Below are 26,469 nucleotides of genomic sequence, written 5' to 3'. Positions count from 1 at the left end.
GCGAATGCCACTGTTCATGTGCTAGTGTTTATCATAGATTTGCCTGAGTATTTTATTTACACAAAAAGACACTCTATGCTATGCACTTCTGCACCCCGCCACAACACTTAACCTACCCCACCCATTTTGATATCTACTCCACTCAACCCAATCTACTCCACTCCCATTTACCGCAACCCACTTTACCCACCCCATTCTACCTCACTTCAGTCTACTCCACTTTAACACAATCTACTCCATTCCAGCCTACCCTAAACCACTTCACAGCGATCCAGCCTACCCACTCCACTCCAGTCTACCCCAATCTACTCCACCCCACTCCAGTCTACTCCACCCATTCTACCCCACTCAATCTAGCCTATTACACCCAATCTACCCCCACTCCAATCTACCCCACTCTGCTCCATTCTACTCAGTCAAACCCACTCCAATCTACCCAGATCCACCCCACTGTACCCCAATTCAACCCACTCCACTCTAACCTAGTCCAATGTACCCCACTCCACTCCAAATTCCACTGCAATCTATTGAACTCCTCTCCACTCCTATTTATCACAATCTACCACAGTCTACCCCTCTCCAATCTGCTGCACTCAACTCCAATCTACCTAGCTCCAATCCACCCAATCTACTTCACTCCACTCTAATGTACCCCTCTCCACTATACCACACTTCCCCAAATCTACCCCTCTCCCCTCCAATCTAACCATCTCCATGCCAATTTACCCCACTCCAATCTACCCTACTCCACAACAATCTACCCTACTCCACAACAATCTACCCTACTCCAATCTGCCCACCCCAATCTACTCCTATCTACTCCTATCTACCCCAGTCTACCCAACCCACTCCAATCTTCTCCACTCCATTCTAATCTACCCTACTCTGATCAACCCAGTCTACCCCAATACACCCTAAGCTAACCCACTCCACTCTACCCCGATCTCAGTCCACTCCAGTCTCGACACTACTTTAATTTACCCCACTTCAATCTACCCTCTCTAATTCACCCATTCTGCCCGTCTACCACTCTTTCCCACTCTATCTACCCTTCTCTAGTTCACTCCAATCTACCACATGCCACCCAAATCTATCCCACTCCAGTCCAATCTAACCCATTCCCCCTCTCCGATCTACACTACCCCGCTCTACCCAACTCCAATCTGCCCCACTCCAGACCACCCCACTCCAATCTACCTCGATCCACCCAACTCTACCCCACTTCAATCTACCCCAGTATCCCACTCCACTCCAATATAATCTACCCCACTCCACACGACTCCTATCTACCGCACTCCGGTCTATAACAATCTACCCTACCCCAATCCACCCCACTTCAGTCTACCCTACCCCACACTACTAACTTTTAGTCATGCTGAACAGCAGCCACACTGGTGTAGATAATGGCTAAAACACATTGGCAATAGCCTACTGGATTTGCCAATGTTTGTGTTTATGGTGGGTGGGGGTGGGGTTGGGCAACAGGGGATGGAGGCTGGAAGAGAATGGACTACACGAAGGAGGGAAGTAGGGTTTAACATTATTTTTTTTTTTTAAAGCTGTGTGATGTGGCCTGTGCTGGCTACGTGTTAAGTGTTTTTTTTCTTTCTTATGGCGGGTGGGAACACCGTCAATGGGAGGATGGAAGGGACAAAAGAAGTGTGAGGGTGGGAGGAAAATGGCTTGCTACTAATAAGTTTTACCTGATCTAGCAGTGGCTGGCGTGAGACATCGTAATAATGATCCTTACCCCATGGTGTGCATGCACTGCTTATTAAAAAGAACTATTAAAGAAAAAAGTATTTTTTTGTTCTGTAATGGCTGGGGAAATAGTACCTGAATCCCAAGAGGAGCAGTGAAGGGACACTAATTAAAATTAATCAATCTGTGCTTGGTCTGTGCATAACAAAGATGAAAGGAATTGATGCCTGGCCAATGCTGGCCAGTTAGGAAGTAGCAGAGTGGCAATGACGCTAACTGAATAATAAGAAATGGAAAGGCTCCATACCCTTTTCTGTAAACATTACCATTCGCAGCAACAGGGCATGCGCCATCATGCGAGCCCTAGAAAGTAGCAATTTTATATGTAATAATTTCATTACCTTGGTCTGGGAGGGTGGGAGTAAACCCTGACAGCTCGTTTTCACATCCCAGTGAGCCATATAGTTTTATGACATGAACTAAGTGCAATGGCCGGAATCCGAATAGAAGCACTTATTAACATGTCTTTTTTAGGTCAAGCCTAGCGCAGCGTGCATGCGCTGCTCTTGGAGATGACTTTTTGGAATCGGTCTGCACTTTTTTGACACTAGTGCACATGGCGGTATCCACCTTGCGGGAGTGAGCAGCAGCGCGCAGGACGCCATGCGGTCTGTATAATGTTTCAATTAGCATGGTGACATTCAGTTTCACGCTCGCGTGTTATATGTCCGCTCCTGTCTGCATCACGTGGCTAGAGGGGCGGGTGCAACCAAGTCCTCTGTCCCCACGTCCACTCTCCCCGCCCCTTCTCTGCCCGCTGCAGTCCTGCCTTGTGCCTCCTTCACCCCTTGCCTGCACAGTCTCCTCACAACGTTGCTCTCCCCCCTCCCACTCTACTCGCAAACTCGGGGTCTGCCCGTCATTTGCAGTTTTGTTTGCTTCACAAGCCTCAGTGTGTGCACTCCACAGCCCCCTCCCTGCTGACACTGCCCCCGGGGCCTCACAGCTGCCCAGGGATGGACGGCTGTATCAGATGGCCAATGTTCTCCCACAAGTACTATGTCTAGGTGTGTGTGCGCGCACGACTGTCCGCGGAAACTTTTAAGGCTTTCTTGTAGCGGCGCATAACGAGCAGTGTCCCCTGCTTGTGCAGACGCTGCCATACATGTACAATCACCGCCATGCGCTCGCTGTAATCTCTGACAAGGCTTCTTCCTACTCCCACAGAAGTGCAATGCTGGGGGTGCCCCTCCTCACGTGATATCCTCACGCCTGCCACTATTCTCATGTAGGTGGGCTCTGTAACCCTTTACTGTCTGTAGACACGTCACCCCTGGCACTGTGTATGCACATGGGAGTTTGATGGGTGTAAAAGATGTTTTATTCACTCACTTTTCGGTGGCCTGTTTCCTGTCATTACTGGCAATTCCATCTTGCCCAAGCGATAGCCCTCATCTGCCAGACCAGGGTCATGCTAGGACACAAAATAGGCACAGACATCCAAATAAAAATGTCCCTCGTTAGCGAAGCAGGTAGCTAAAAAGTTAGGTCAAATGGGATCTCGGGAAGACACGCTGTATTTTGCAAGGTATGGGATCCTGCATGTTCGTGTTTGCTGCTTCAAATGCTTGTAGTAATACCAAGGAAATCAAAAGTTGAGAGGTCTATTTGGCCCTAAAGCATGCCCACTAACTGAAAAAAAGCCAGCTGACACACTGACCTGTCAGACCAGCCCGCCTGACACTGCCTGATTGCCCTGTAGGCCACTCCGACCCTGTACGGGTTTACAACACCTCAGTTAATATCTACCTCGAGTTCTGCTTCGCTTTCCCTCTGTGCAGACGATGTTTTGTGGCCCAGAAGCAGCAGGGGCAGCAGCTCTCTCTCCCCACACTGCTGCCCAACATTAATGGGAATGCGCTATGTTTAGATTCCTACGAGCACTCCCACTTTCCTCTCAGCCGGCCGCAGCCCCGCGCATGAAAACCCTCACCTCCACTTCTTTCCATGACTTGCCTTCTAATATTGATGTAATTATTGTGGGAGGTGCTCATGTCTCTAGTTGCTGGCACCCTTCTGTGAGTCGCTTTCCAATGTTCATTTAACTGCCATGGAATGTGTGCAGGTTTTTGTTGGTGCTGGCATCTTCTCTCAGGTTGTACCGGGGCCACAAGTGCCCCTCACTAGCATGCCCAGCCTTGTGCCATTCATATTGCTCAGAATCCATTTAATGCTGTCTTTTGATCCAAAATCCTTCAGCAGCAAAGTTGGAGGACTTTGCTTGACTCGGTGCTGCCCCTTCCAATGGGACCTGCAGGATCCCAGCGCGCCCTTCAATGCCACTACTTGTCTTGTTATATTGATACCACGTCTCGGTTGTTTAGTTTGCTCCTCCACTTTCACCCGGATGTGCACTCTGGCAGGCGGCTCCTCTTCAGGAATGGTAAAATGTTTATAATGAAAGCATGACCGGGAGAGGACACTTCTCTAGTTTGAAATGTACCTTGAGTCTGATGGGTAGAGAAGCTGGGCGTGGTGCCCCGGGGCAGATGAGGCCCCAGAGCAGCCTCCCACTCTGCCATGACTGCCAACCCCGCAGGCCAAGGCTGCAGCAGACATGGCTCCTCTCCCTCTTTTATTAACCATGCACCTTAGTGAAACCGTGCACTACAAGTGACTTACTAATAGTTCACCTTAGTGAGTTACTCACCTATTCCTAACGTGCCTAAATGCAAGGCTTTCTAATGGGGAGTGTTAGATGCTTCACGTGTCAATCTCGGCTGTCCCCGCATCAGACCAGCATCTGGTGACCAGACTAAATGGTTGAGTTGATATTCATGCAGTCTCACAGCTGGGGATTCACGTTTAAAGTCATGGATAATTTGCGTAATTTACTGGCTGAAACATTCTTGTTTATCTTGTGGCTTCATGTGTCTGGAATTCCAGCATTGGTGTGGAATACTAGCGCCCATCTGAGTCTTGTAAACTGTTCCGGTTTGCAGTTCATGACATATGACCCAAGGCCTCTCTCACTGGACCCTTTCCACTCCATGTGCACGAGGCATCCTTTTACCCCTCTGCTGCCAGAAACAAGGTGGGTGCACATAGCTTCATCTCTGGTTCTTCTGACTTCTGATTCCCTACTTTCTGGTTCTGTTCAAGGAAGGGTATCTGAACTCAGTGACTTCAGTAGGCTCACATTAATGCTTCTCTCATTGACTGAGCCTCGGGCAGGCTGCAACTTGGAGTCACTCTGTGATTGGCTGAAACTGTGACAGCTGTAAATAGCTACCTTTGTGCACAAACTAGACTAGCCCCGGGGTACAGCCAGACTGGCGCTGGACAGATGATGAACAAAGACCATCCAGGACACTCTGCAAGGTAGTTGATCATTATCAGAGCGTTTTCATATAATTATTTTGGTTTTTGTGACAGTCTCATTTGTTGCATGGCTAAAAACGTATACGGTCACAAAGACGAGACCTATTGGCTATGCCAATGCTTGTTTTCTATGGAACTATGGTGTTTTCCCACTCTTTTTGTGTCCTAGTTATTGGTCTTACTAAATTGTTGGCTGTTCTTTTAAAATATTACCCTTGTAGCAGGGCAAATTAACAGGTGTTTCGTTTATTATAGTCTAGCTGGACAGCGCAACTGTCACCAAACATTTTAGTGAGAATCACCAGGAAAGGGGCTTTTACTCCACCCACATGTTGGGGGCCAGGAGTACATGTTTTCATTGGGCAGAAGTTGTAGGATTCCGTAAAAAAAGGGATTGCTTTTCACACAGCTGTGATTTTGTTTATTTACCCAACTGCCTGAGCTTGAACTTTCAGAAGCACATATAGGACATTGTAATGCTATTGAAGTGTCTGTGATAACTAAAGATTTTATGGTGTTTTTCTTTTGTAGCACCACATATGGGAGGGGGCAGTCGTTAACCCATATGGTTTTTTGTTCTGGCGTGACAGCACAACGTTCATTTGCCCTTTTAACCTACACCAATATTATTCTACATTTCTTTGCATTCACACAAATACATATCCATTCCCATGCTATCTACTTTTAATACTTCACATTGAAATGAAATGAAATGAAATGAAAAATTACACTTGTATAGCGCGTAACTACCCGGAGGCCTCGCAGCGCTTGTGACTGCTTGTGGCGAGCTCTGGAACAAGTGAGTTTTTAAAGCCTTTCTGAAGGACATGCGGTTGTTATTCTCTCGAAAAGAGAGCGGAAGGGAGTTCCAAAGCTTGGCCGCATTATGAGAAAAGGAGCGACCGCCCCAGCGAGCTTTGTTGACTTTGGTGGTAGTTGCTAGCAGTAAGGAGCAAGAGCGGAGGGATCTGGACGGGACATAGGGCGTGACCATAGGGTGTAAAATTGCGGGGCCTGTTCGGTGAAAAGATTTGTGCAAAATACACATGGCCTTGAACTGCACTCTGGCCGCAACTGGGAGCCAGTGAAGTTCCTTTAGAACTTTCTTCGCTGACTGCCAGCGGGGGATGTTATACAGTAGACGAGCGGCACAGTTTTGCGCAACTTGGAGCCTATGGATTACTGATACCGGGGCTCCCTTGTAAAGGGCATTACCATAATCCAGGCGGGAGAGTATCAGGGCCTGGACCATGATCCTCCTCGACTGGAATGGGAGCAAAGGGAGCACTTTGCGCAGCATTTTCATCAGCCCGATACATGTAGAGGCAGTCTTGGTGGCTTGGACCGAAAAATCAAGTGATTTATCGAGCCAAATCCAGAGGCTCTTTATCTGAGGTTTGGGGGTGGGAGGCGAGCCAAGACATGGTGGCCAGATGGATGCAAGGGCAGACGGGGAGGGGGGTTGCCCAGCAGGATTATGTCTGTTTTCTCCCCGTTAAGTTTCAAACAGGAAGATTGCATCCACCTGGCAACAGCCTCTAGACAGGGACCTAAGGTGGTGGACGATCCCTCAGAGTGGTCCAAAGAGACCACCAGTTGGGTATCGTCGGCGACAATACGCACACCAAAGGATGGCGCCATACAACATTCCTTTAACCTGTTCCGTGCTCCAGTCGGCCGATGGGAGCACTCCCTCCCTGGTGCTGGGCACGAGCGTTGGCCGACGCAGCCCCGCCCACCATCCAGAACGCCCGCACCACGGCGGAATGTTCGCCGCGGTAAACTGGTTAAAGCCAGACCTATTGGACTTGTTACTTCTTGTTGTTCTTCAGGACAAGCACACTTCTAAGATACTTGTGTGATTTGCTTTCACCTCCTCGTACCATGAAATGCAACTGCCTTTTCAAATGTGATAAAGTTTCTCCATCTCTCGTTGTGTACTTTTTTGTAGCTCTTCTATCGCAGGGACAAGCAAGTTCATGTTCGTCAATGGCAGATCAGAAGAAATGCTATGATAGACCTGCTTATCGATTATAGATTCAGATCCACTGCTTGTCTCTGAGGCTTTGATGGCCTACTTTCTCAGAAAGAAAAGCCTCAGCTGGGCCAGGGCGGGTTTCTGTGTTAATGCACAGGGGCTTGCCCTCCAGATAGCCAAGTAGTCCTGTTAGCTACTGCTTTCGACAAAACAGGCAATTTTTCTTTTTGTTTTGAGACGGTTTTCTATTGAGCCACTAGATGGCAGAATAATGCAAGAATGTGAATCTATGAACAGTACAGTTCAGTTAATATTTTCCAAACTACTGCTCCTTCCACGGACATCCTCACCTTTCCTTTCTATGCCCCATAGGCAATTCCTTTTTGATGACTGCAAATTTTCTGTGCATGCCATGTATAGCTATGAGAGCTCAATGTATGACACAAAACTGGATAACTTGTCATGTTTGTTATATCTTTTTCAGAAAAACATAAAGAAAGTAAAACAAAAAAGATATAGTTATATTTTCCAAAGTAAACCCAAACACACACCTTAAGATTTGAGCACAGAAGAGTCATGAAATTACGGATTTCGACTGATGCCATCCATAATTAGGAAGGGAACAATATTGTTCTATGAGATCTGCTGGTACTATGTATTCGCGAGCAGTTAAAAATATTGGTAATCCTGTCCCTCTGACTCTGCAGGTGGTGCAGGAGAACGAGAACGTGGTGTTCTGCCTGGAGTGCGCGCTGCGGCACGTGGAGAAGCAGAAGTCTTGCAGAGGGCTGAAGCTGATGTACCGCTACGACGAGGTCAGTGCAGCTTTATACTTTAAATTATTGAGCACTGAAACATGTTTCACGTGGGTCATCTGGCCGATGACGTGATGGAATTTGCCATGACAAAATACTGTACGTAATACAGTGTTGAAATTGGGTAGTGATTGACTACTGTTTGTTGCAGTTTTTAGGTGTGACTTAGCTTGTGGTGATCTCACCTAATGAACAAAAATCATAAGATAAAAAGGTACATACATTTGGAATTACATAAATGAACTTTGGGTGAGCACACGTCATCCATTAGTCTATTTGATTGCCATTCACATTTTGCTTCCCCGCCCACCTCCTACAGCATTGGTCGGCAAACCCCCTACTTCAGTCAAGCTCTCTTGCTTTGAGAGCCCCGTCATTGTGCTGCAAGACACATGCACTTCAGTGCCAGGGCAGTGGGCAAACACTTTACCTTGCCATTGTTAGGTCTCGCACCTGGCGACACAGCGCGAAGCGCTGTCGCCAGCGAGACCTATTGTCGCTGACTTGGCTCTCAAGGGAGACAGGGGAAGGGCACGCGCAGGCTGCAGGCCAGACTGGAAATGTGAACGCGCTCGTTCAGCCACGCCGTGTGCACATCTCATGTCCCCCTTCAGTCCACCAAGCCAGCTCCATGCTCCAGCTCCGGTGCCAAAACACACACGCTCCCCCAAAAAAACCACACACACACCCAGTACACGCGTACTCGTCTTCCTCAACAACAAGCATGGCATGCTTTCCCTCCCTCCGCCTTCTCTATGGGTTGTCTCCTACCGGCCCTGCAGCGCTGTTACCGGTACAATGATGCCCGAGATGCGTGTGCTGTGGCTCCTCTGGGCCCTTGGCTGGGCCGGCATGTACTCCTGAAAAGGCCCTCTGGTCATCTTGGACTGCGACAACCGCTCTACCCTGCTGGACTGCAGCCGCACCTGCGCCTGCTTCACAAGTTGTACGTGCCGCCACTGGGCACGAGCCGCAGGCCACTCCGATGTGTACGCTCACGCGTGCCTATAATGCGCGCATGCCACTCTTTCACTTTCACTGATTTTGAGTACTGTGCCCCTGCCTCTTCCTGTTATATAAGAAGTTCTATTTTCCCCTTCAGATATTTCTAGTTTGCTAAACTAGCAAACGCACACTTGACCCGTTTTCTTGTCTTGGGGCATGGAATAGCCTTTTGCACCGGTGGATAGCTGGCAGGCCGTTAACGTGTGAGGTAGAAGTCGCCCTCTTAGGCACAGGTGCTTATCCACAATTTGCTGGTACCTGATGCTGTGCCGCTCATTTGGTGTGTTCTGACTCTGTCCTTTTGTTCAGTCCCTTCGCTGGGGCTTTGTCTCTTAAGACTTCTAGGATCCTGTACTTAGTTTCCCTCTTTTCGTGGCAGCTGTGGCATTCTGCCATTGTGCACTGACCTCTCTGGTTCTGTGTTTTCGTTTAGTCCCTGTTTGGCTGATGGTGGATTTGTGCCGTCCTCTGATGGATTGTGGTACTTGGCTTCCTTTGCTCATGCTCCACTTTTTACGTTGTGGCCTAATGTCGGCTCAGCTTGCATTGCTGCGGTTTATGGGTCTGGTGTCAGCCCCGCTGGCATTGCTGTCCCCACCTTGTTTTCGTCACTGTACTTGACTATTTACTTCCCTTGGGAACTTGGTGGCTTTCACTCGTAGACCCTCCTCCATTGAGGTATGGCTTTGGTATCTATTTTAAGTTAAGGAATTTGCGGATAGATATCTCTATCAGATGAACAAGTTACTTATCTTCTGTAACAATGTATCTGGTGGAGACAAATTCTAGCTGCTGATTCCTTAACACCCACCCATCCTCCCTATTCTGAAAGCCTTTCCAGGTGGGTTGCTACCCACTTGCCTACTTGGAGGTGGCATTGGTCTACCTCCAGGATTTTCTACTTCGCCTGCCTCTGGGGCAGGGTGTGTCATTCTGTTTTGGCACCTTGGATCTCCACCACTTTGGTTCTTGGGTGGCTAGGTTCTGTGCTTTCCATGTTCCTCCACCCTGATTGCTGCGGCATGGCGATTCTCATGTTCTTCTACCCTCCCTCTGCCCTAGTCTGTTCCCCCCCATATCTTGGGGCCTCCTTGTCTCTGCTGCAGTCGATTGGGTTGTGCTCCTATTAGACTATGCTGATGTTCATCGGTCATTGTGGGGGGTGTGGTAAGCATCCCTGGTTGTTACTCACTTCGAGTCCCTTTTCATAAGGCATGTTGTTCCAGTCTTGTCCTTTACAGTTACAGTATATGCTTACTGACTGTCATTCATACAGTTCCATTCTGTAGTTACAAATTGCCCTTCTTTTGTCCTGGCATTTATTTCCGCTGCTGTTGCCTCTTACGGGGCCGCGGCTATTCGCTTTGTTGGGACTTTTTCTGGGGCGGGTGCTCTCTTCGCTCCCTTTAGTCCCTTCAAGTGTTGAGTGTTTTTTTAATGTGGAGATGTTTCTCATCATTATCTGATTTCTTCTCATTGTTGTTTCGAGAAATTTGTTGTTTCAACGATTTTTATTCTTTGTTGGCACACTTTTCCTATATTCTCACAGTTTTTTGTAGTGGCTATGCATTGTGGCTTAGAAAGGTTTCACAGAAAACTGACGTCAGCACTCCGGGGGGTCCTATATAGCTCCATTGACGTCACTTCCGTGGACGACGTCAGGACGGAGCTGGGCGATGCTACCCCCTAGCGTGCAGAGGTACTGCTGGGGGAAAAGGTTTTCCGGATCCAGTCTGACGCATGGGAATATTCTAAGTTAAGGAATCTGCTGCTAGACTGCGTCTCTACCAGATACATTGTTACCAAAGGTAAGTAGCTCGTTCAAATGAGCTGCAAGCTTTGTTAGTCTAGCCTCTGTAAAGTACTTCTTCTCCTAACAGACTGTTATGGACTTCTACATCCTTCTGCTGAAAGTAGTAATGCACTGTCCTGTAGAGCGGTCCATTACACTGCCCACATTCTGCCCCCTTACGGAGGAGGTGTGGTTGAGTGGGTCCTTATTGTCTATATAGATAGGACTACAAGGTAACTATCACAAGGTGAGGAATCTGCTTTTAAAAAGTGTCAATAAGAAGAGTAAGTGGTTAACGTTCAATAATGACCTGTGTGGTGGATGTTCAGTCTAACCACACATTTCTCACCACCAGCTTGATACATATCCAGAGCTCTGCTCTCAATGTTATTGTCTTTCCCAAAACTCCAGAGAGTATTATCAGGCAGTGTGTGAGGCAAGGTATGTCCCAGGAAGACAACAGGAATCAATCTGTACCGGGCCGAAGGAAACAGATGTCAGTTATGGACCCAAATTACATGTGCCTCTGGTGCTTGGGCTCTGGTCGCAACTCAAAATTGTGCAATAAGTCTGCCCTCATTCACCCAAAGGAGATCTGAGAGCAAGAAATGAAGCTCTATCTAGTTCCTTCATGGACCTTAGTGTGGTACTCACCCAGTCATGGGGCTTCAGTTTGATCCATTGCACTCTTGCCCACTGTAGTTTCGATCCTGCAAGGTAGCTTTTTCTCATATCCGTTGCCTGTGTTTGCTTGCGACACGCATTTTTTTTTAAAACTTGTTTTTATTGTTTTTTTTCATCATAACATAGGAAGTTCTTACAGGTACTCAGTTGTCAACATATCTGCAATCCCTGTTAATCAGTGCTCCTATAGGTCCTTGTCACTTTAATCCAGCGAGGCGTATGCATTCAGCCTCCACATTAGTTCCCCCTTGCCATGTACAGTTTTATCAAGCATCAATCCAATATGGGTTCATCAATGACCAATACCCATGATGTGCCTGTGACATTTAAATCAAGTAATATAACGAAAAATAAGCCAACCCATTCCCACCTCCCTCCTAGCCCTCCCACTTCCATCGGTGTGTCTTAGTAGGCTGCAGTTCCTGAGTTACAGAACAATAATTCACTCCGCATTACACAACATGAATACGTTAATACTATGCATGATAGCCTCCAATCGCTCCCTTTCAGTGGATTTTTAGTGTTGTTTCAGGGGTTTTCTTCCTGCCCATGTGGTTCAGGGTGACCCGTTTGCGCGTTCAAAGCAGAGCTGGTATCTGAGCCTGCCTCTGGTGCTTGCAGCAATACAACTAAGGCCTCCGATGCCCTTGCGGTCTCCAGTGCCTAACCATTATTAGTTCGCTTAGCATGCTAAAGCCGGACTGTGCTTTCGCTCGCTGCCCATTTTAGCAGTTCCGCTTTCCACCTCTGAAAGCTGGGCCCTCGTACAGCTTTCCAGTGCGCTGTGTTCTCTTTTGGCCAGCAACAGACCTAAATCTAAGAACTTGCTTGTTACCTTTGTTTTGGGCGTGTGTGGAAACCAGTGAAGTAAGCAGGTACACATGTCAAGCTCTATTCGTCGCTCCGTAATGTCACAGAGCAGATCAACCACCTCCTCCCAGTACGTTCCCAGTTGTGGACAACCCCACATCATGTGGCTAAACTCCGCCCCCTCTAGAGCACAACACAGACACTTGGTGGTGTCCGTATTAAAATACTTCATCTTAGCAGGAGTGAGGTATGCCCTGTGTAGTATAAATAAATGAATCCGTTGAAATCTGGCATTCCTGTTACTTAAACATGAATGGGGTGGTCTGCACACATTATTTCTCAAAAGTTAATCAAAAATTATTATTAGCCTGCTTTTTAAATTTGCATGCAAAACTGGGTAGTGCTTTGCCCTGAGCGCACTTAACATAATCCATGAAAGTGGGGAGCGCAGAATCCACGCTCCACTCCCAGATGCACTGCATGAATGGATATTAAATCCACAACTTGTCACCATTTCACATAATTCAAAAGTTCGTCCATTTTCATCCTCGTTTTATCTGAAGTTGTTTACATTTCCAAATCTACATGCATAACAAAATGTGCTTTGGAAACTTCTCATATTTCCTTGTGCCCATCCAGGCCTCTTCCGAAATAAGATCCAAGTACAACAGGTAGTTCGAAGCAGCATTTCTTTTATTATAAACCCAATGCATTTCGGGCTGTAGCATCAGCCCTTCGTCAGGGGTCACTGCAAATTAATAAATTCAGAACAAACCATCAGTGTCTCATTACAGCGTTATCAACAATACACACTATCGTCTACGTTTCAGCTTCATGAAATTCACTCTTGTGCTAAAAACATAATTTTAAAACCCATTAGGGAACTTACACCCCGTGATTATCCCCCCGAGAAACACCTGCGTTCCCTTCGTTTCAGTAGTACCACCCTCCTTGCACATAATACCCTCTATTGAACTCATTTTTCACCGTTCGGTTAGATGTCTTTCTTACCCCGTCATCTATTGAATGTACTTTCTACGGACTCTAAACATATGAGAGTGCAAGCCCTCGTTGTACTTCCCTTCTCCTATGTTCACCCTCCCTTCCAATCAAGACGGGGACACCCCCATCATTCTACACACAGTATAAAACTAATCACTGCTTAAACCCGTGTCCTTACATTCGTAATGATTGCATTTGCATGCGTACCTGCTCACTTCATTTTCTTCAAGCCGCTCGGCGTGCGCCATAGCAGCCATAGAGTTTCCGCATGTCGGGCCCTGTATTGCCGTCAACTTATAGAACGTATCTACTCCGCCCCCTTGTGTACGCTTAAGGAAAACACCTTGATGTTTCAATACTTTAAATGAGAACTATAAATCCCAACGTGCACTAGTTCACCCTTATGATAAACTCATACATACAACGAACAACTGTACATTACTAGCTCTTCACTCAAATGTCCTGAATTTTCCTACATAATATTCTATGTGTTTACTCTCCCATCATAAATACAATTGCTGCTCTAAGCAGTGATTAGTTTTATACTGTGTGTAGAATGATGGGGGTGTCCCCGTCTTGATTGGAAGGGAGGGTGAACATAGGAGAAGGGAAGTACAACGAGGGCTTGCGCTCTCATATGTTTAGAGTTCGTAGAAAGTACATTCAATAGATGACGGGGTAAGAAAGACATCTAACCGAACGGTGAAAAATGAGTTCAATAGAGCGTATTATGTGCAAGGAGGGTGGTACTACTGAAACAAAGGGAACGCAGGTGTTTCTCGGGGGGATAATCACGGGGTGTAAGTTCCCTAATGGGTTTTAACATGATGTTTTTAGCACAAGAGTGAATTTCATGAAGCTGAAACGTAGACAATAGTGTGTATTGTTGATAACGCTGTAATGAGACACTGATGGTTTGTTCTGAATTTATTAATTTGCAGTGACCCCTGACGAAGGGCTGATGCTACAGCCCGAAATGCATTGGGTTTATAATAAAAGAAATGCTGCTTCGAACTACCTGTTGTACTTGGATCTTATTTCGGAAGAGGCCTGGATGGGCACAAGGAAATATGAGAAGTTTCCAAAGCACATTTTGTTATGCATGTGGATTTGAAAATGTAAACAACTTCAGATAAAACGCGGATGAAAATGGACGAACTTTTGAATTATGTGAAATGGTGACCAGTTGTGGATTTAATATCCATTCATGCAGTGCATCTGGGAGTGGAGCGTGGATTCTGCGCTCCCCACTTTCATGGATTCCTGTTACTTAGACACACATGCTGTGCACCCTCCTGCCATCTAGCTGATACTTTACTACTTGTTTTTGTCGAAGACTTTTTTGTTATTGCTGATGTGGCGTTGAGTCTCCTCCTCATCAACAGAATGTGCATGTTCAACGGCTCCGTTGTTAGGAAGAGTTTTTCCTGCCATATGGTTCAGATGGACTGCGCCAGATCACAATGCATCTTCTCCACCTTAACTACCTGCGGTAGTCTAACAGATTAGTAGGAGGCTGTCTGATCAAGATTTACAATGACCGCTACGTTCCGGTCGGCTTCTAAGCCAGAGGCCCGTTCCAGGGTCCGCTGAGAAGGATTGGCTCCGGGTAATGGAACTTTGTCGCCGGAGCATAAAGAATAAGACTGTGCAGCCTGCGGCCTGTTCAAGAAAAAAAGACTCTGCGTTCCAGACAGGATAGACACCTAGCACATACCATGGTGATGATGGCGGAAGCTGAATTCTCAGCAGACGACAAACACCTACAGATCTGCAATGAAGAAATGAAAATTCCTGGACAAGGGGGGAGCCATCTTGTGCAGCCCACACTAAGTTGCCTCTTAGTTGAGCCAACATGAAGAGGATAGCGAAATTGGTGATGTCGACAGTGGATCCTACACAAGGATAGGCGGCATTGGGGGTCATGGCCCAGGATGAAAACGACGCCAAAGACCATGAGTAACCACATCCCCCTGACGCCAAAAAAGCAAGCCCACAGCCCACCTACCATTGCCTGGGGTTCACCACAGCCTTTGGGTTGTGGTCGACACCAAGAGCGTGCCTTGGAGCGGAGACAGGACAAGACTACACTCAATCCTGATCTGGTTCCAGGCCTCCGGGACAGGCACTGAGATAACATGCAGAAGCCCTTAATCCAGACGAAGCCATCAAAGCATGCGCAGGAAAGACTCCGACACCTTGCCTCCCTTTGGCCTTGAAAAAGCCATTGAAGTTTACAAAGCATACACCATTGATGCAAATCTAATCGGAGCTGAGACATACGTAGACTCCAAAAAAGGGCTTGGAGCAAAGTCACACTTTGACTCAGATACTGAAAAAACAACGGGACAGACCTCTTTGGCTTCGACCGTATATGCTCCAACTGCGTATAGGAAGAAGCGGAGACTCACATGACACCGAAGAAAGTTAGGACCGTAGCAACCTCTAATAGGGAGGGAAACTCATTTTAAACCCTCCAAGAACTCATGCACAAGAAGCTTCCTATTGTGGAAGAACTCTTGCTTGAGATTACCCTTTAAAGAAATAGTATATTGACCTTCCAGAGCCTCTTCCAAAGACGAACAGTATGGAATATAAGGCCCTTTGCCACTTGACTCCACTCCACCTCCTCAATCTATGTCCCCATCATCCATACACTCAACTGATGTAGATACAGGGAGTGCTAGTCATTACTCAAATGAATGTGAACTTTCAATACCAGTGAAAACATTGCCTCCGGATTATACCTCCTCATATCATAGTATTATTTGGGGAGCGGCTGAATAGCACAAGGTACAAATGCATACTATAGTGGAGGAAATAGATTCTCTGCTTAAGACACTCTTTAAGACAGAGCGCTCTGTGCAATACCTCCGTATGATAGGGTTCATGCTCAAGGTCTCTATAGAGATATTTAAAGACTCAGTCCAAACTAGAGTCCTGGCACCAAGCATTGAGAGGAACTGCAAACATTCCCTCACTGACGTATTTCACACCAGGGGACAACCAACAGCTGACCACCTAGTAGTGACAACTTCAAGGAAGAGGGAAGCATCTCAAAGTACTGAAGACATTTATTTATTTATTTATTTATTTGCAAAGTTTTATATAGCGCTGGCTAGACCCGGAGGTATCAGAGCGTTTTACATGAGGATCAGTGAGTTACAGGATACATAGTTATATAATTTGAATCAGCGAGTTATCGGTTACATAGTTACATCAGTTTGAATCAAAGAAACCCAGAGGAAGAAGGAGGGGGAGGGAAGAAGACACGGACGGGGAGACGAGAAAAACATGCTTCCTTCAGATAAAGAAAGTAAATGGAAAGATGCAGCAGGGAAAAGGGTGCCGTGTGGCATGACAATCATTGGCACATAGATAATTCAGTAGGATTACTATCTTGGTATAACAGAGCCACCTGGGACAATATGGAAGAGTTAATACAACATCTCCCAGAACAATACAGGAAGAGAGGGGAAGACTTAGTTGCAGCGTAGACAAATCTCCACCACAACCATACTTTGTGCCTTGGATAGCACTGACACCACTGTAAGAGGAATACATTATTCCATTCTCCTAGGTAGACATACCTGGCTAAACATATTCGGGTTCGAGCCTGAGGTGCAACAACACCACAATGTCACATTCCATGGAGAAAATCCCTTCGGATACTAACTCCCAGTTCGAAAAAAAGACACAGAGACCGCACAATCCAGGGGAGCTTTGCAGTCCACTACACCATGCCAGCTGTCCTTTCGAAGATATTAGGGCAGAGGGGCTTCCAAAATCACCACCTGTGACACTCGCACATACCAAAAGCAACAGCAGCAATATCGCCAACAAGTAGGCAAAAGTTACTACTGAGGAGGCTTCAGACAAAGGAACTTCCGTAGTGGGAACCTTCACATCCAAGCAGCTACTCACCAACATTCCCCTTGGACACACAGTGCCTGTGTGGGGAAGGCGGCAGCAGTTTAACCACCTGTGGCCAGAGATCGCCTCAGATTATATCCATCATTCGTGATGTATACTGTCAAGAACTTACCTCCCACACACCAAACATTCCTCCTCCCAGACAAACCCTCAGCCCCATTACCTTCTTAAAAAAGAGGTTAAAGCTCCGTTATTAAAGGGTGGAATAGAGCTGGTCCCACCCAGACTTCAAGGCAAGCAAGTGTATTCTCTTTACTTTCTGATACCCAAGAAAGATGGGACACTGACCTATGATCTCTGTCTTCACATTCTGTCAGAACACTTCTACATGCTGACACTACAGGATGTAATACCACTGCTACAAGAAGTCAGCGACTTCATGACTGCACTCAATCTGAAGGCCGCATACATTCATATACTGATTTACCCGGCACATCACTGGTACCTCAGATTTGTGATAAGTGTTAGTCATTACCAGTTCAACATTTTTGGGGAGACAATAGCTCCGAGAGTGTTTACCAAATGTCTAGCAGTGGTGGCAGCACATTTAACAAGATACACTGTTCATGTCTGCTCATACCTTGACGATTGGCTGATCAGGAGTTCAAACAGACAACCATCAACCTGTTATGCAGACTGGGGTTCACAATAAATGTCACCAAATCAAATTTACAGACTCTTAAAATACAACACTATTTGGGAGCAATCCTCTATTTAGTCTCTGCCATAACATACCCCAATTCAGAGGGTTCTTAATCTTCAGAACCAACTGGATCGTTTTCAGCCACATCGTCGCCTGCCAGTCAGGACGGTCATGCGCCTTCTGGGCATGATGGCCTCTTGTATAGCAATAGTTCCTCCTGCCAAGTTACACATGTGCCCATTACAGTGTTTAGCATCTGAGTGCTTGCAAGTGGGAGGGATTTGGAAGATCTAGTGTTGGTTACACCCAGGGTCCATCAATCTCTGAACTGGTGGGGCACATAGAACATCTTCAAAGGCAGACATTTTTTGGATCCATTACCCCAAGTGACGATCAACATGTATGCATCATTTATAGGGTGGGGCGCACACCTGGAGGACATTACAGTCCAGGACCCTTGGACTACTCTTCAACAAAAACCTCACATCAATATATTGGAGATTAGAGTAATTCAGATGATTCTGAAATCCTTCCACAGCCAAATAACCAGAAAGAACGTTTATTTCCAGACAGACAATATGACAGAAATGTTCTCCATCCAGAAACAAGAAGGTACACACTCAAAACAGCTGTCCCAGCTAGCACAGACCATTTGGTACTGGGCTATTTGACATCACATCCACCTCCGAGCCGAGTATCTTCTGCGAGTGGACAGTTCAGTGGCGGACCTGCTAAGCAGGACAAAGCAACAAGTCCAGTAGTGGGAACTGCACCCGAGTCATCTGCTGTTACTTCCAGCGCTGGGGGAACTAGATGTGAATTTATGTGCCACTGTTGAAAATGCAAAATGCCAAAATTTCACCTCCCAAGTACCAACCTCCACAGACCATGGGCAATGCTCTTTGGATGAACTGGTCAGTGATATTTGCACATGCTTTTCCGCCTCTCCCACTAACTACATATCTGGTAAGGATACTCAAACATCTCTCAAGATGATTCTCATATCTCCGACCGGGACTCTTCAGCCCCCTAGCCCACGACTCTATTCGAGTTTTTCCTAGTACTTCACCAAAATCTCCCCAACATACCGGATCTTCTCACTCACGGTAAAGGCAGGGTCAGGCATCCAAACCCCAATCATCTCAACCTGGGAGTCTGTCTTCTGAAGCAGTAGAGTTTGGATATTTACGATTGCCTTCCGAAAGTATGGGCATTCTAAAGGAGACAAGATATTCAAAAGCGCTTGCTGTGCAGCCAAATGAAAGTGTTTTGTACATTATTGTATAGGCCAGCATTTAGACCCTTGCATACCTAAAGTACAGCCGATAGTTTGCTACTTGGTACACCTTCAGAAGTCACGATTAGCTTAAATTTTCATAAGACTTTACCTTGCAGCGATTGCGACTTGCCTGCAAAAACCACCAACATCAGTCACTTTTCTGTATACCAGTCATCAAAGCCTTTAGGGAAGGGTTGAAACAAATAATTCCACCACGTACACAACCAGTTCCTTCGTGGACTTTAAATGTAGTTCTTACAAGATTAATTCTCACGCTGCATTCTTGCCCTCTGCAGGCCGTCTCTTGGAAGATAACTTTGCTTGTGGCTATAACTTTTCAAAGAAGAGTAGTTAGCGAAATTCATGCTCTAAATATAGAAGTCTTACTTTTAAGTTTTCCAAGATATGGTACATCTTTGTACAAATTATATATTTCTACCAAAGGTCATCTCTCCCTTCCATTTGAATCAAACAAGTGACTTTCCGGTTTCCTTCACTAAGCCTGACACTGTGGCAGAAAGGGCTCTTCTCACACTAGATGTTAAGAGTACCCATGTATTGCATTGAGCGAACTAAACCATATTTCAAGGACTTTCCAGCTGGTTTGTGAAATGTATTCAAATTTGTCATGTTAAGGCTGAAAGATCGTTACCTACCATTCCTCGAGCACACACTACAAAGAAAAAGGGTGCTTCAATGGCTTTCTTGGGAAACATCCCCTTAGCTGACATTTGTATGGCAGCTACTTGATCAAATCCACACCCTTTCACAAAACATTGTGTAGATGTTTAGGTCAGGCAGCAGTTACTTGTAGAACAATCTTACATATGCTATTTCCAAACATCTTCACCATCTAGAGACACCGCAAGAGGATTACTGCTTTACACTCTATGCATAGCATGTGTATCTGCAGTGAACTCCTGCTACGTATGGCGTATGTTACTTACTTGCATCTATTTGTAGTGTATAGTGCTGCAGATTCACACATGCCCTCCTGCCTCCCAGGCTGGTATGCAATAGTGTCAGATTTACACACATATTAAACACTATGGGCCTGATTTGGAATTCTTGCCGAAATACTCAGCTTTCCCTCTGACCGCCGTATTTTGATTACAGCGGTAGAAGGGAAAACCGCCAGGGGATTCCGCTACTCTTCCAGCGGGCTCTGTGAGACCGTCCAAACAGGAGCAAAATAGTATCTCTTCAATGACAGCGGAGCCAGGGTCTGCTCCGCCTTCAGGATTACGATGTCGGTTTCCAACAGCATTTCCATGTCGTCCTTTCGGACATGGAAAAGCTGTCGGGAAGTGACATTGGTGGCCCCTGTCTGGGCCTCCTTCCACATGGCCCTTCGCTTAGGGGCCTGCCCCCTGAAATCCCCTGCACCTTGTGGCAGGCACCACACACTGCAGGGATTTTTACAAAGTTGGAGCTCGTCTGCGGGCAGTGCCCGCTGCACAAGCTCCCATAGAGAAATGGGAGTTTGCAACTGCACCATGTGCGGTCGCATTATAATTAGGTGTGCAGAACAGCCGACCTATGATCTGGCGGTTCCCTCATTGAAATATTCACTGGAAGAAAACAAAGTTTATAGAGACATTCTAGTTGGACTCAAGTTTAACTCGTACAAAGCCAGAGAAATTCAGCAGTTATAGTTAGTTGAGCTAACTATATCTTGTGCCCCCATAATGCACTGCTTATGGCCTCACATATTACATCACTCATGACATGGTCAGTGACATCACTGATATCTAAAAGGACATCACTCATGAAATCATTCAGTGACGGAATGTTTTTAAAATGTTTGAGTGTTAAATATATATAACAAGGTGTATGGATGAATGAGTGGGTGTATGAGTGCCTTATGGATGATTCAGCAGGTGTGTTACTGACTGTATAAGTGAGTGATTAGGTGCCTCCATGAATGTATGTGTGAATGGCTAGGTTTTGAGAAGGTTTGTATCAGTCTATTAGATGGTGTCTAAGTGGCTGTATGGGTCTTGGAGTGGGTCTGTACAGGGGTGCGTCACTCCAAGTGTGTCTGTAAGTGGGTGTATAAGTACCTGAATGGGTATGTGAGTGAGTGCACGAATATCTGAGTGGGTATGTGACTGGATATATAAGTGTGTGATTGGGTATGTGAATAGATGTACAAGTGTCCGAGTGAGTTTGTGAGTGTGTAAATGAGTGTGTGACAGTGACAGGCATGTGTAAAAATATTTATATATTTTTAATGTTTCCACCAATGTTAGTGATGTTGCCACGATATTCGTAATGTTCCCGCGATGGTACACGGGGCCCGTGTGTCGCCGCGATGGAACATGGGGCTGCACTGGTGTACGCAGCGTCATCCCGAATATTGCGGGCAATCAAATCAATTTTACATGCATTCCACACCCATTTCTCAAAGAAGGGGTCAGAGTATCTCCACCCTGACTCCTTATGTCTGCTTTCACGCAAATTTTCAGCCCCAGGAATCGTTGCAGAACGATAAAATATCGGCTGCAACTTTCTGTTCGGGTTGCGTCTAGCCAATCAGAGCATGCCCTTTGGTGCGTGCATTCGCAGTTAATCGTGAAACCACCGCAAAATATCCACAGCCAGAGATCTATCATTTTTAGCTTAAATTCCTCAAATGTCTGGAGGGCTTTTCACCAAATACCAAAAAGCACAGTCTGCATAACAACCTCAACCTTTTTGCCAAATTTGGTGTAATTCCCTCCAGCGGTTCGGGCTCTCGGTTGGACAACTCGTTCCTAAGGGAATTAACATTACAAACACACCATTTTTTCGTGCCATTACTATTCTGTCCCCACATCACAGATCATCCCTGAACTTTCCATGACACGCAGAAACTACTTTGACACTTTTTTGGGAGAATTTCTTGATTGGTCAAACCACAATAAAGTTATAGGCAAGTCAAAAAATGCTTTTCCTATGGAAACCAGGTCCTAACTATATATATATATATATATATATATATATATATATATATATATATATATATATATATATATATATATGTTCGAGGCATGTGGACTGCTGAATTCATATCTGTGCATAGATCGCCGCCTAGTGTTGGGTCCGGATGATTGCATATTGTTGTCCTTGAAGAATCTTCGAAGTATCTTGAGATAGGTGGCTCCTCCCTCCGACTACAGTGCGCATGGGCATCCTCTCCATCCTCAGATTGTTTTTTTCCGCCATTGGGTTCGGATGTACTTTCCTTTACTCTAAGTTTGGAATCGAAAAAGGTTATTCTAAAAGGCCAAAAGGCCTTAGAGTTTGTCGGTATTGTTTAGATCAGTGCAGAAAAACTTTATTTAGAGTTAGCCAGCTCCGGACGTCGAATCGGGCCGCAGAGCCTTTTAGACGCCACGTGGACTGGTCGTCGATGGAACGGACTCCTTTCAAAAGATGCCCTCAGTGTAACGCTAAATTCCCACATACAGACAAACACCCTGTATGTAACAGATGTCTATCCCCAGATCATAACGAAGACGAATGCCTAGCCTGTGCCCAGTTTCGATCCAAAAAGACGATCCGGAATCGAAGGGCCGCTAGGTTAATAATGCAGCAATCAGCGCCGGAGCCAGAAAATATCTTCGACTAGGAAGAACTTGTCGAAGCAGACTATCAAAGGGACAGTCCGATCAAGACTCCGAGCAAGAATCCAATTACTACGTCGACGACGAAGAAGACATCGCCGCGGTAGGAGACGACGATCAAGGGATTGGAGCTGTCGAGGACGACTCTAGTGAGAGAAGTGGGGCGAACCGTGAATACACCGCCCCACAAAAACATTACGTCGGTTCAAAGGCTCAGGTCGCGGCATCGCCGGAAGGCCTTAGCCAAGATCTCGATACCGATTCTATAGCCCCGCACTCCAGCTCGGCTAAGAATATTCAAAAAGAGCCATCTCATAAACAGCATCAAAAACTGTTGGTATCGAAACCAAAAACAGTGGAACCAAAACCCAAACCAAAACTGATAGACAATACAGCCTTCGGTCCAAACTACGTAGACCCATCAGAGTCTAACAGAAAGGTCGCCGAGCCGAAGACCAACGTACCTATACAAACTCCGAAACCGAAGGCCGTCGACCCGATAAAATCGGCTCCGACTGCCAATAAGACAAAAGGGGTTCTTCAAGAAGGCCTCGAGCCTAAAAGGGTTGTCGAACCGAACAGAAAGTCGACAAGCCAAAAGTAGTTCCATCAAAAACTATCGAGCCGAAGCCAATCAATCCAAAGAGGGGCATCAAGCCGAAAACTCAAGGCATCGTTCCGAAACAACAGCTTCCGAAGACGCCTCCAGTTCAAAAGGGGACGGTCGAGCCAACTAGAAACGTCGAACCGATCAAAACATCGGCTCCGAAGAAACCAACACAGCCAAAAAACACGGCTGTACTGCCGAAGCCATTGGGACCAATTGCATTTGGTCTTCCAACTCCCCTTGACAAAACGTCAAACACTCTTGTAACGTCAAGACTGGTCGACCCAAAGAGCAGTGTCGGACCGAAACAGTTAAAAACAAAGGCATCAGTGCAAAAGACAAACTGCTGAAGAGGAGATCTTATACCCAGACCCCTCAGCAGAAGAACAGACAAAACTCTATATTGACCCTAATACTGGCAAAGTTACTCTCTACAAAAGGAAAGTCAGACCAGTATCCAGTAAAGGCTCCTATACTATCCCACTAAAGAAGAAAAGGGACTGTGCTTCTTCCCCTATTCTATTTGAGCCTATCCTTCCAGCTATGTCTAACCCATACACAAATTCACCCACACATTCAGTGGAAGAGGTGATTGATGAAAATAATGAGGTTTACATTTACCCATTAGACCCTGACTCAGACACCCAGCCACAACCTCGGGTGGACTCAGTGGACCCTTATAGCTCTACACCCATTCCAGATACACCTGCATACCCTGCTAAGCCTTCCCCTACAGAGGATACGGCTGCATTTAATGCACTAATAGATAGAGCAGCCCTCCATCACAATGTAGAGATGCATGCAGACCCCATTGAGGAGGATTTTCTTTTTGACACTTTTGCTACATCAGAAAGGTCTGTAAAAACATTACCTATACTGAAAGGGGTACTTAAACATGCAGGAGACATATTTAAGGAAACAACTAGGGAAAGGGTAATTAACCCTAGAATAGAGAGGAAATACAGGCCGGCACCATTAGACTCCACATATATTAAGGGGCAACTGCCTCTAGATTCATTGGTTGTATCCAATGCACGTAAATGTGCAAACTCTCAAACAGGAGAAGCTCTGAAGTAGTGTGGCTCACTGGTTAGAGGTGGCAGACCCGAGAGCAGAGGACGGCCCGGGACCAGGGTTCGAATCCCGGCGCGGCAGGTTTCTGGACCAGGGTCAGCGGACTCGATAATTCTCTCGCCTCGGTGCCCACTCTGATCAGCGATCACACTCGGCAACTCTGGGCATTAGCTTGCCTCATCGTCACTAACGGCCCCACCAGACCGCCGGGGATGCCTGGTCTCACCCTGGAGATACCCATTAAGGGACCATCTCTCAGGGAAGCCAGGAAGGGTTTCGCAGCGGTCGAAGCGCCTTGGGACCCTCCGGGTAAGTAGTGCGCTATATAAATGCCTATACATACATACATTTACATTCCTCAAGACAAAGAGTCGAAAATTCTTGAGGCTTCAGGCTAAAGGGTAGCTGCCCAAGCAGCAAACACATGGCGTATTGCAAATACGCAAGCCCTGCTAGCTAGGTACGACAGGGCACACTATGACACCCTAGAGACACTCCTCCAGCATTTACCAGAACCTTACAAGGAACAGGCTGAGGAACTAGTACAGGAGGGAAAGTTAATAACTAATACCTACATTAAATGTGCCTTACACGTTGCAGACATAGCTGCCAGGTCAATTAACACCAGTGTTATGCTCAGAAGACATGCGTGGCTTCGCATCTCAGGTTTCAAAAATGAAGTTCAGTCCACTATATCAAATCAGCCAGTAAATCCAGATTTCTTGTTTGGTCCAGCTGTCGACAACATTCTGGACAAAATGAAGGACACAGACTGCTAAGTCGATGGGAGCCTTGCAGTCCCCAACAACATAGGGGCTCCTTTCGTCGCTCCAACTACAGGGCAGCTGCAAGAGGTACCTTGTCACAGCACAGCTCAAACTACAAGGGGAACACGCAAACCACCTACAACAAAAACAATAATAGAGGTGGTTACCGAGGCAATAGCAACAAGGGCAGAGGGAGAGGAGGTAATAACACCAGATCCTCTACCAACACCAAGCAGTGACTTCTTGTCGCTACCCCCAGACCATACAACACCGGTCAGGGGACGACTACAGCAGTTCCTACCTGCCTGGCAAAACATCACCTCGGACAGGTGGGTAATACAAATTATCCAAAATGGCTATTGCCTAGAGCTCATCTCCACACCGCCCAACATACCACCCGTTCTATGTCCATAGAACATCTCAACCTATTGCAGCAAGAGGTTATCAGTATGCTGCAAAAAGGAGCCATAAAACCAGTACCAGTACAACATCAGGGTACAGGGGTATACTCTCTATACTTCCTAATCCCCAAAAAGGACGGGTCTCTCAGACCAATATTGGACCTCAGGCCCCTAAATCAATACATTCTATCAGAGCATTTCCATATGCTCACTCTACTACAAGTCTTACCACTGCTGCAGCAAGGAGACTTCCTCGCAACTTTAGACCTCAAAGATGCATATTTCCATATATCCATACACCCGGCTCACAGGAAGTATCTCAGATTCACGATACAAGGTCAATACTACCAATTCAAAGTCCTTACTTTTGGTGTGACAACAGCCCCAAGGGTATTCACAAAATGCCTAGCGACAGTAGCTGCACATCTAAGACAGCATATTCATGTCTACCCGTACCTGGACGACTGGCTAATACAAGCAAAGTCAGCCCTGCAATGTGCCAGCCACATGTCTCGCACCATTCATCTCCTACACAGTCTAGGCTTCTCGCTGAACTACCCAAAATCTCATCTTCAGCCGTCCCATGTACAACAGTACCTGGGAGCAACAGTAGATACTCTATCAGCAAAAGCATACCCAAGCACAGCTAGGATCAACAGTTTGCAACTGCTCATCCAAAAGTTCAAGCCACAACACTCGCTCTCTGCACAAGTGTTTATGCAACTCATAGGCATGATGGCCTCGTGCATATTCATAGTCCCTCACGCACAACTACACATGCATCTGCTACAACAGTGCCTAGCACAACAATGGAACCAGGCTCAAGGCAATTGAAAGACCTAGTGTTGGTAACCAGTCGTGCATACAACTCTCTGCATTGATGGAATCCAGAAAACCTTTGCAAAGGTCGACTGTTCCAAGAGCCTGTACCACAGATAGTCATGACGGCGGACGCATCCCTGTTAGGATGGGGAGCCCATGTCCTTCAG

General features: G+C 46.4%; 1 protein-coding gene across 2 annotated transcripts in view; it reads left to right on the top strand.

Annotated features, from left to right (window-relative positions):
- The window catches only part of JARID2 (jumonji and AT-rich interaction domain containing 2), a 684,143-nt gene that overhangs the window by 644,870 nt on the left and 12,804 nt on the right, over window positions 1-26,469 (top strand). For both annotated transcript variants that reach the window (XM_086965161.1, XM_086965160.1), the window contains exon 17: window positions 7,768-7,875. In XM_086965161.1, coding sequence (XP_086821287.1) covers window positions 7,768-7,875 — 108 coding nt within the window. The remainder of the gene's footprint in view (window positions 1-7,767; window positions 7,876-26,469) is intronic.

Source organism: Lissotriton vulgaris, chromosome 4_1 (genome assembly GCF_964263255.1).
Source record: "Lissotriton vulgaris chromosome 4_1, aLisVul1.2, whole genome shotgun sequence".
Lineage (NCBI taxonomy): Eukaryota > Metazoa > Chordata > Amphibia > Caudata > Salamandridae > Lissotriton > Lissotriton vulgaris.
The sequence above is the reverse complement of the archived record's forward strand: the minus strand, read 5'-3'. Positions and strand labels throughout refer to the sequence as shown.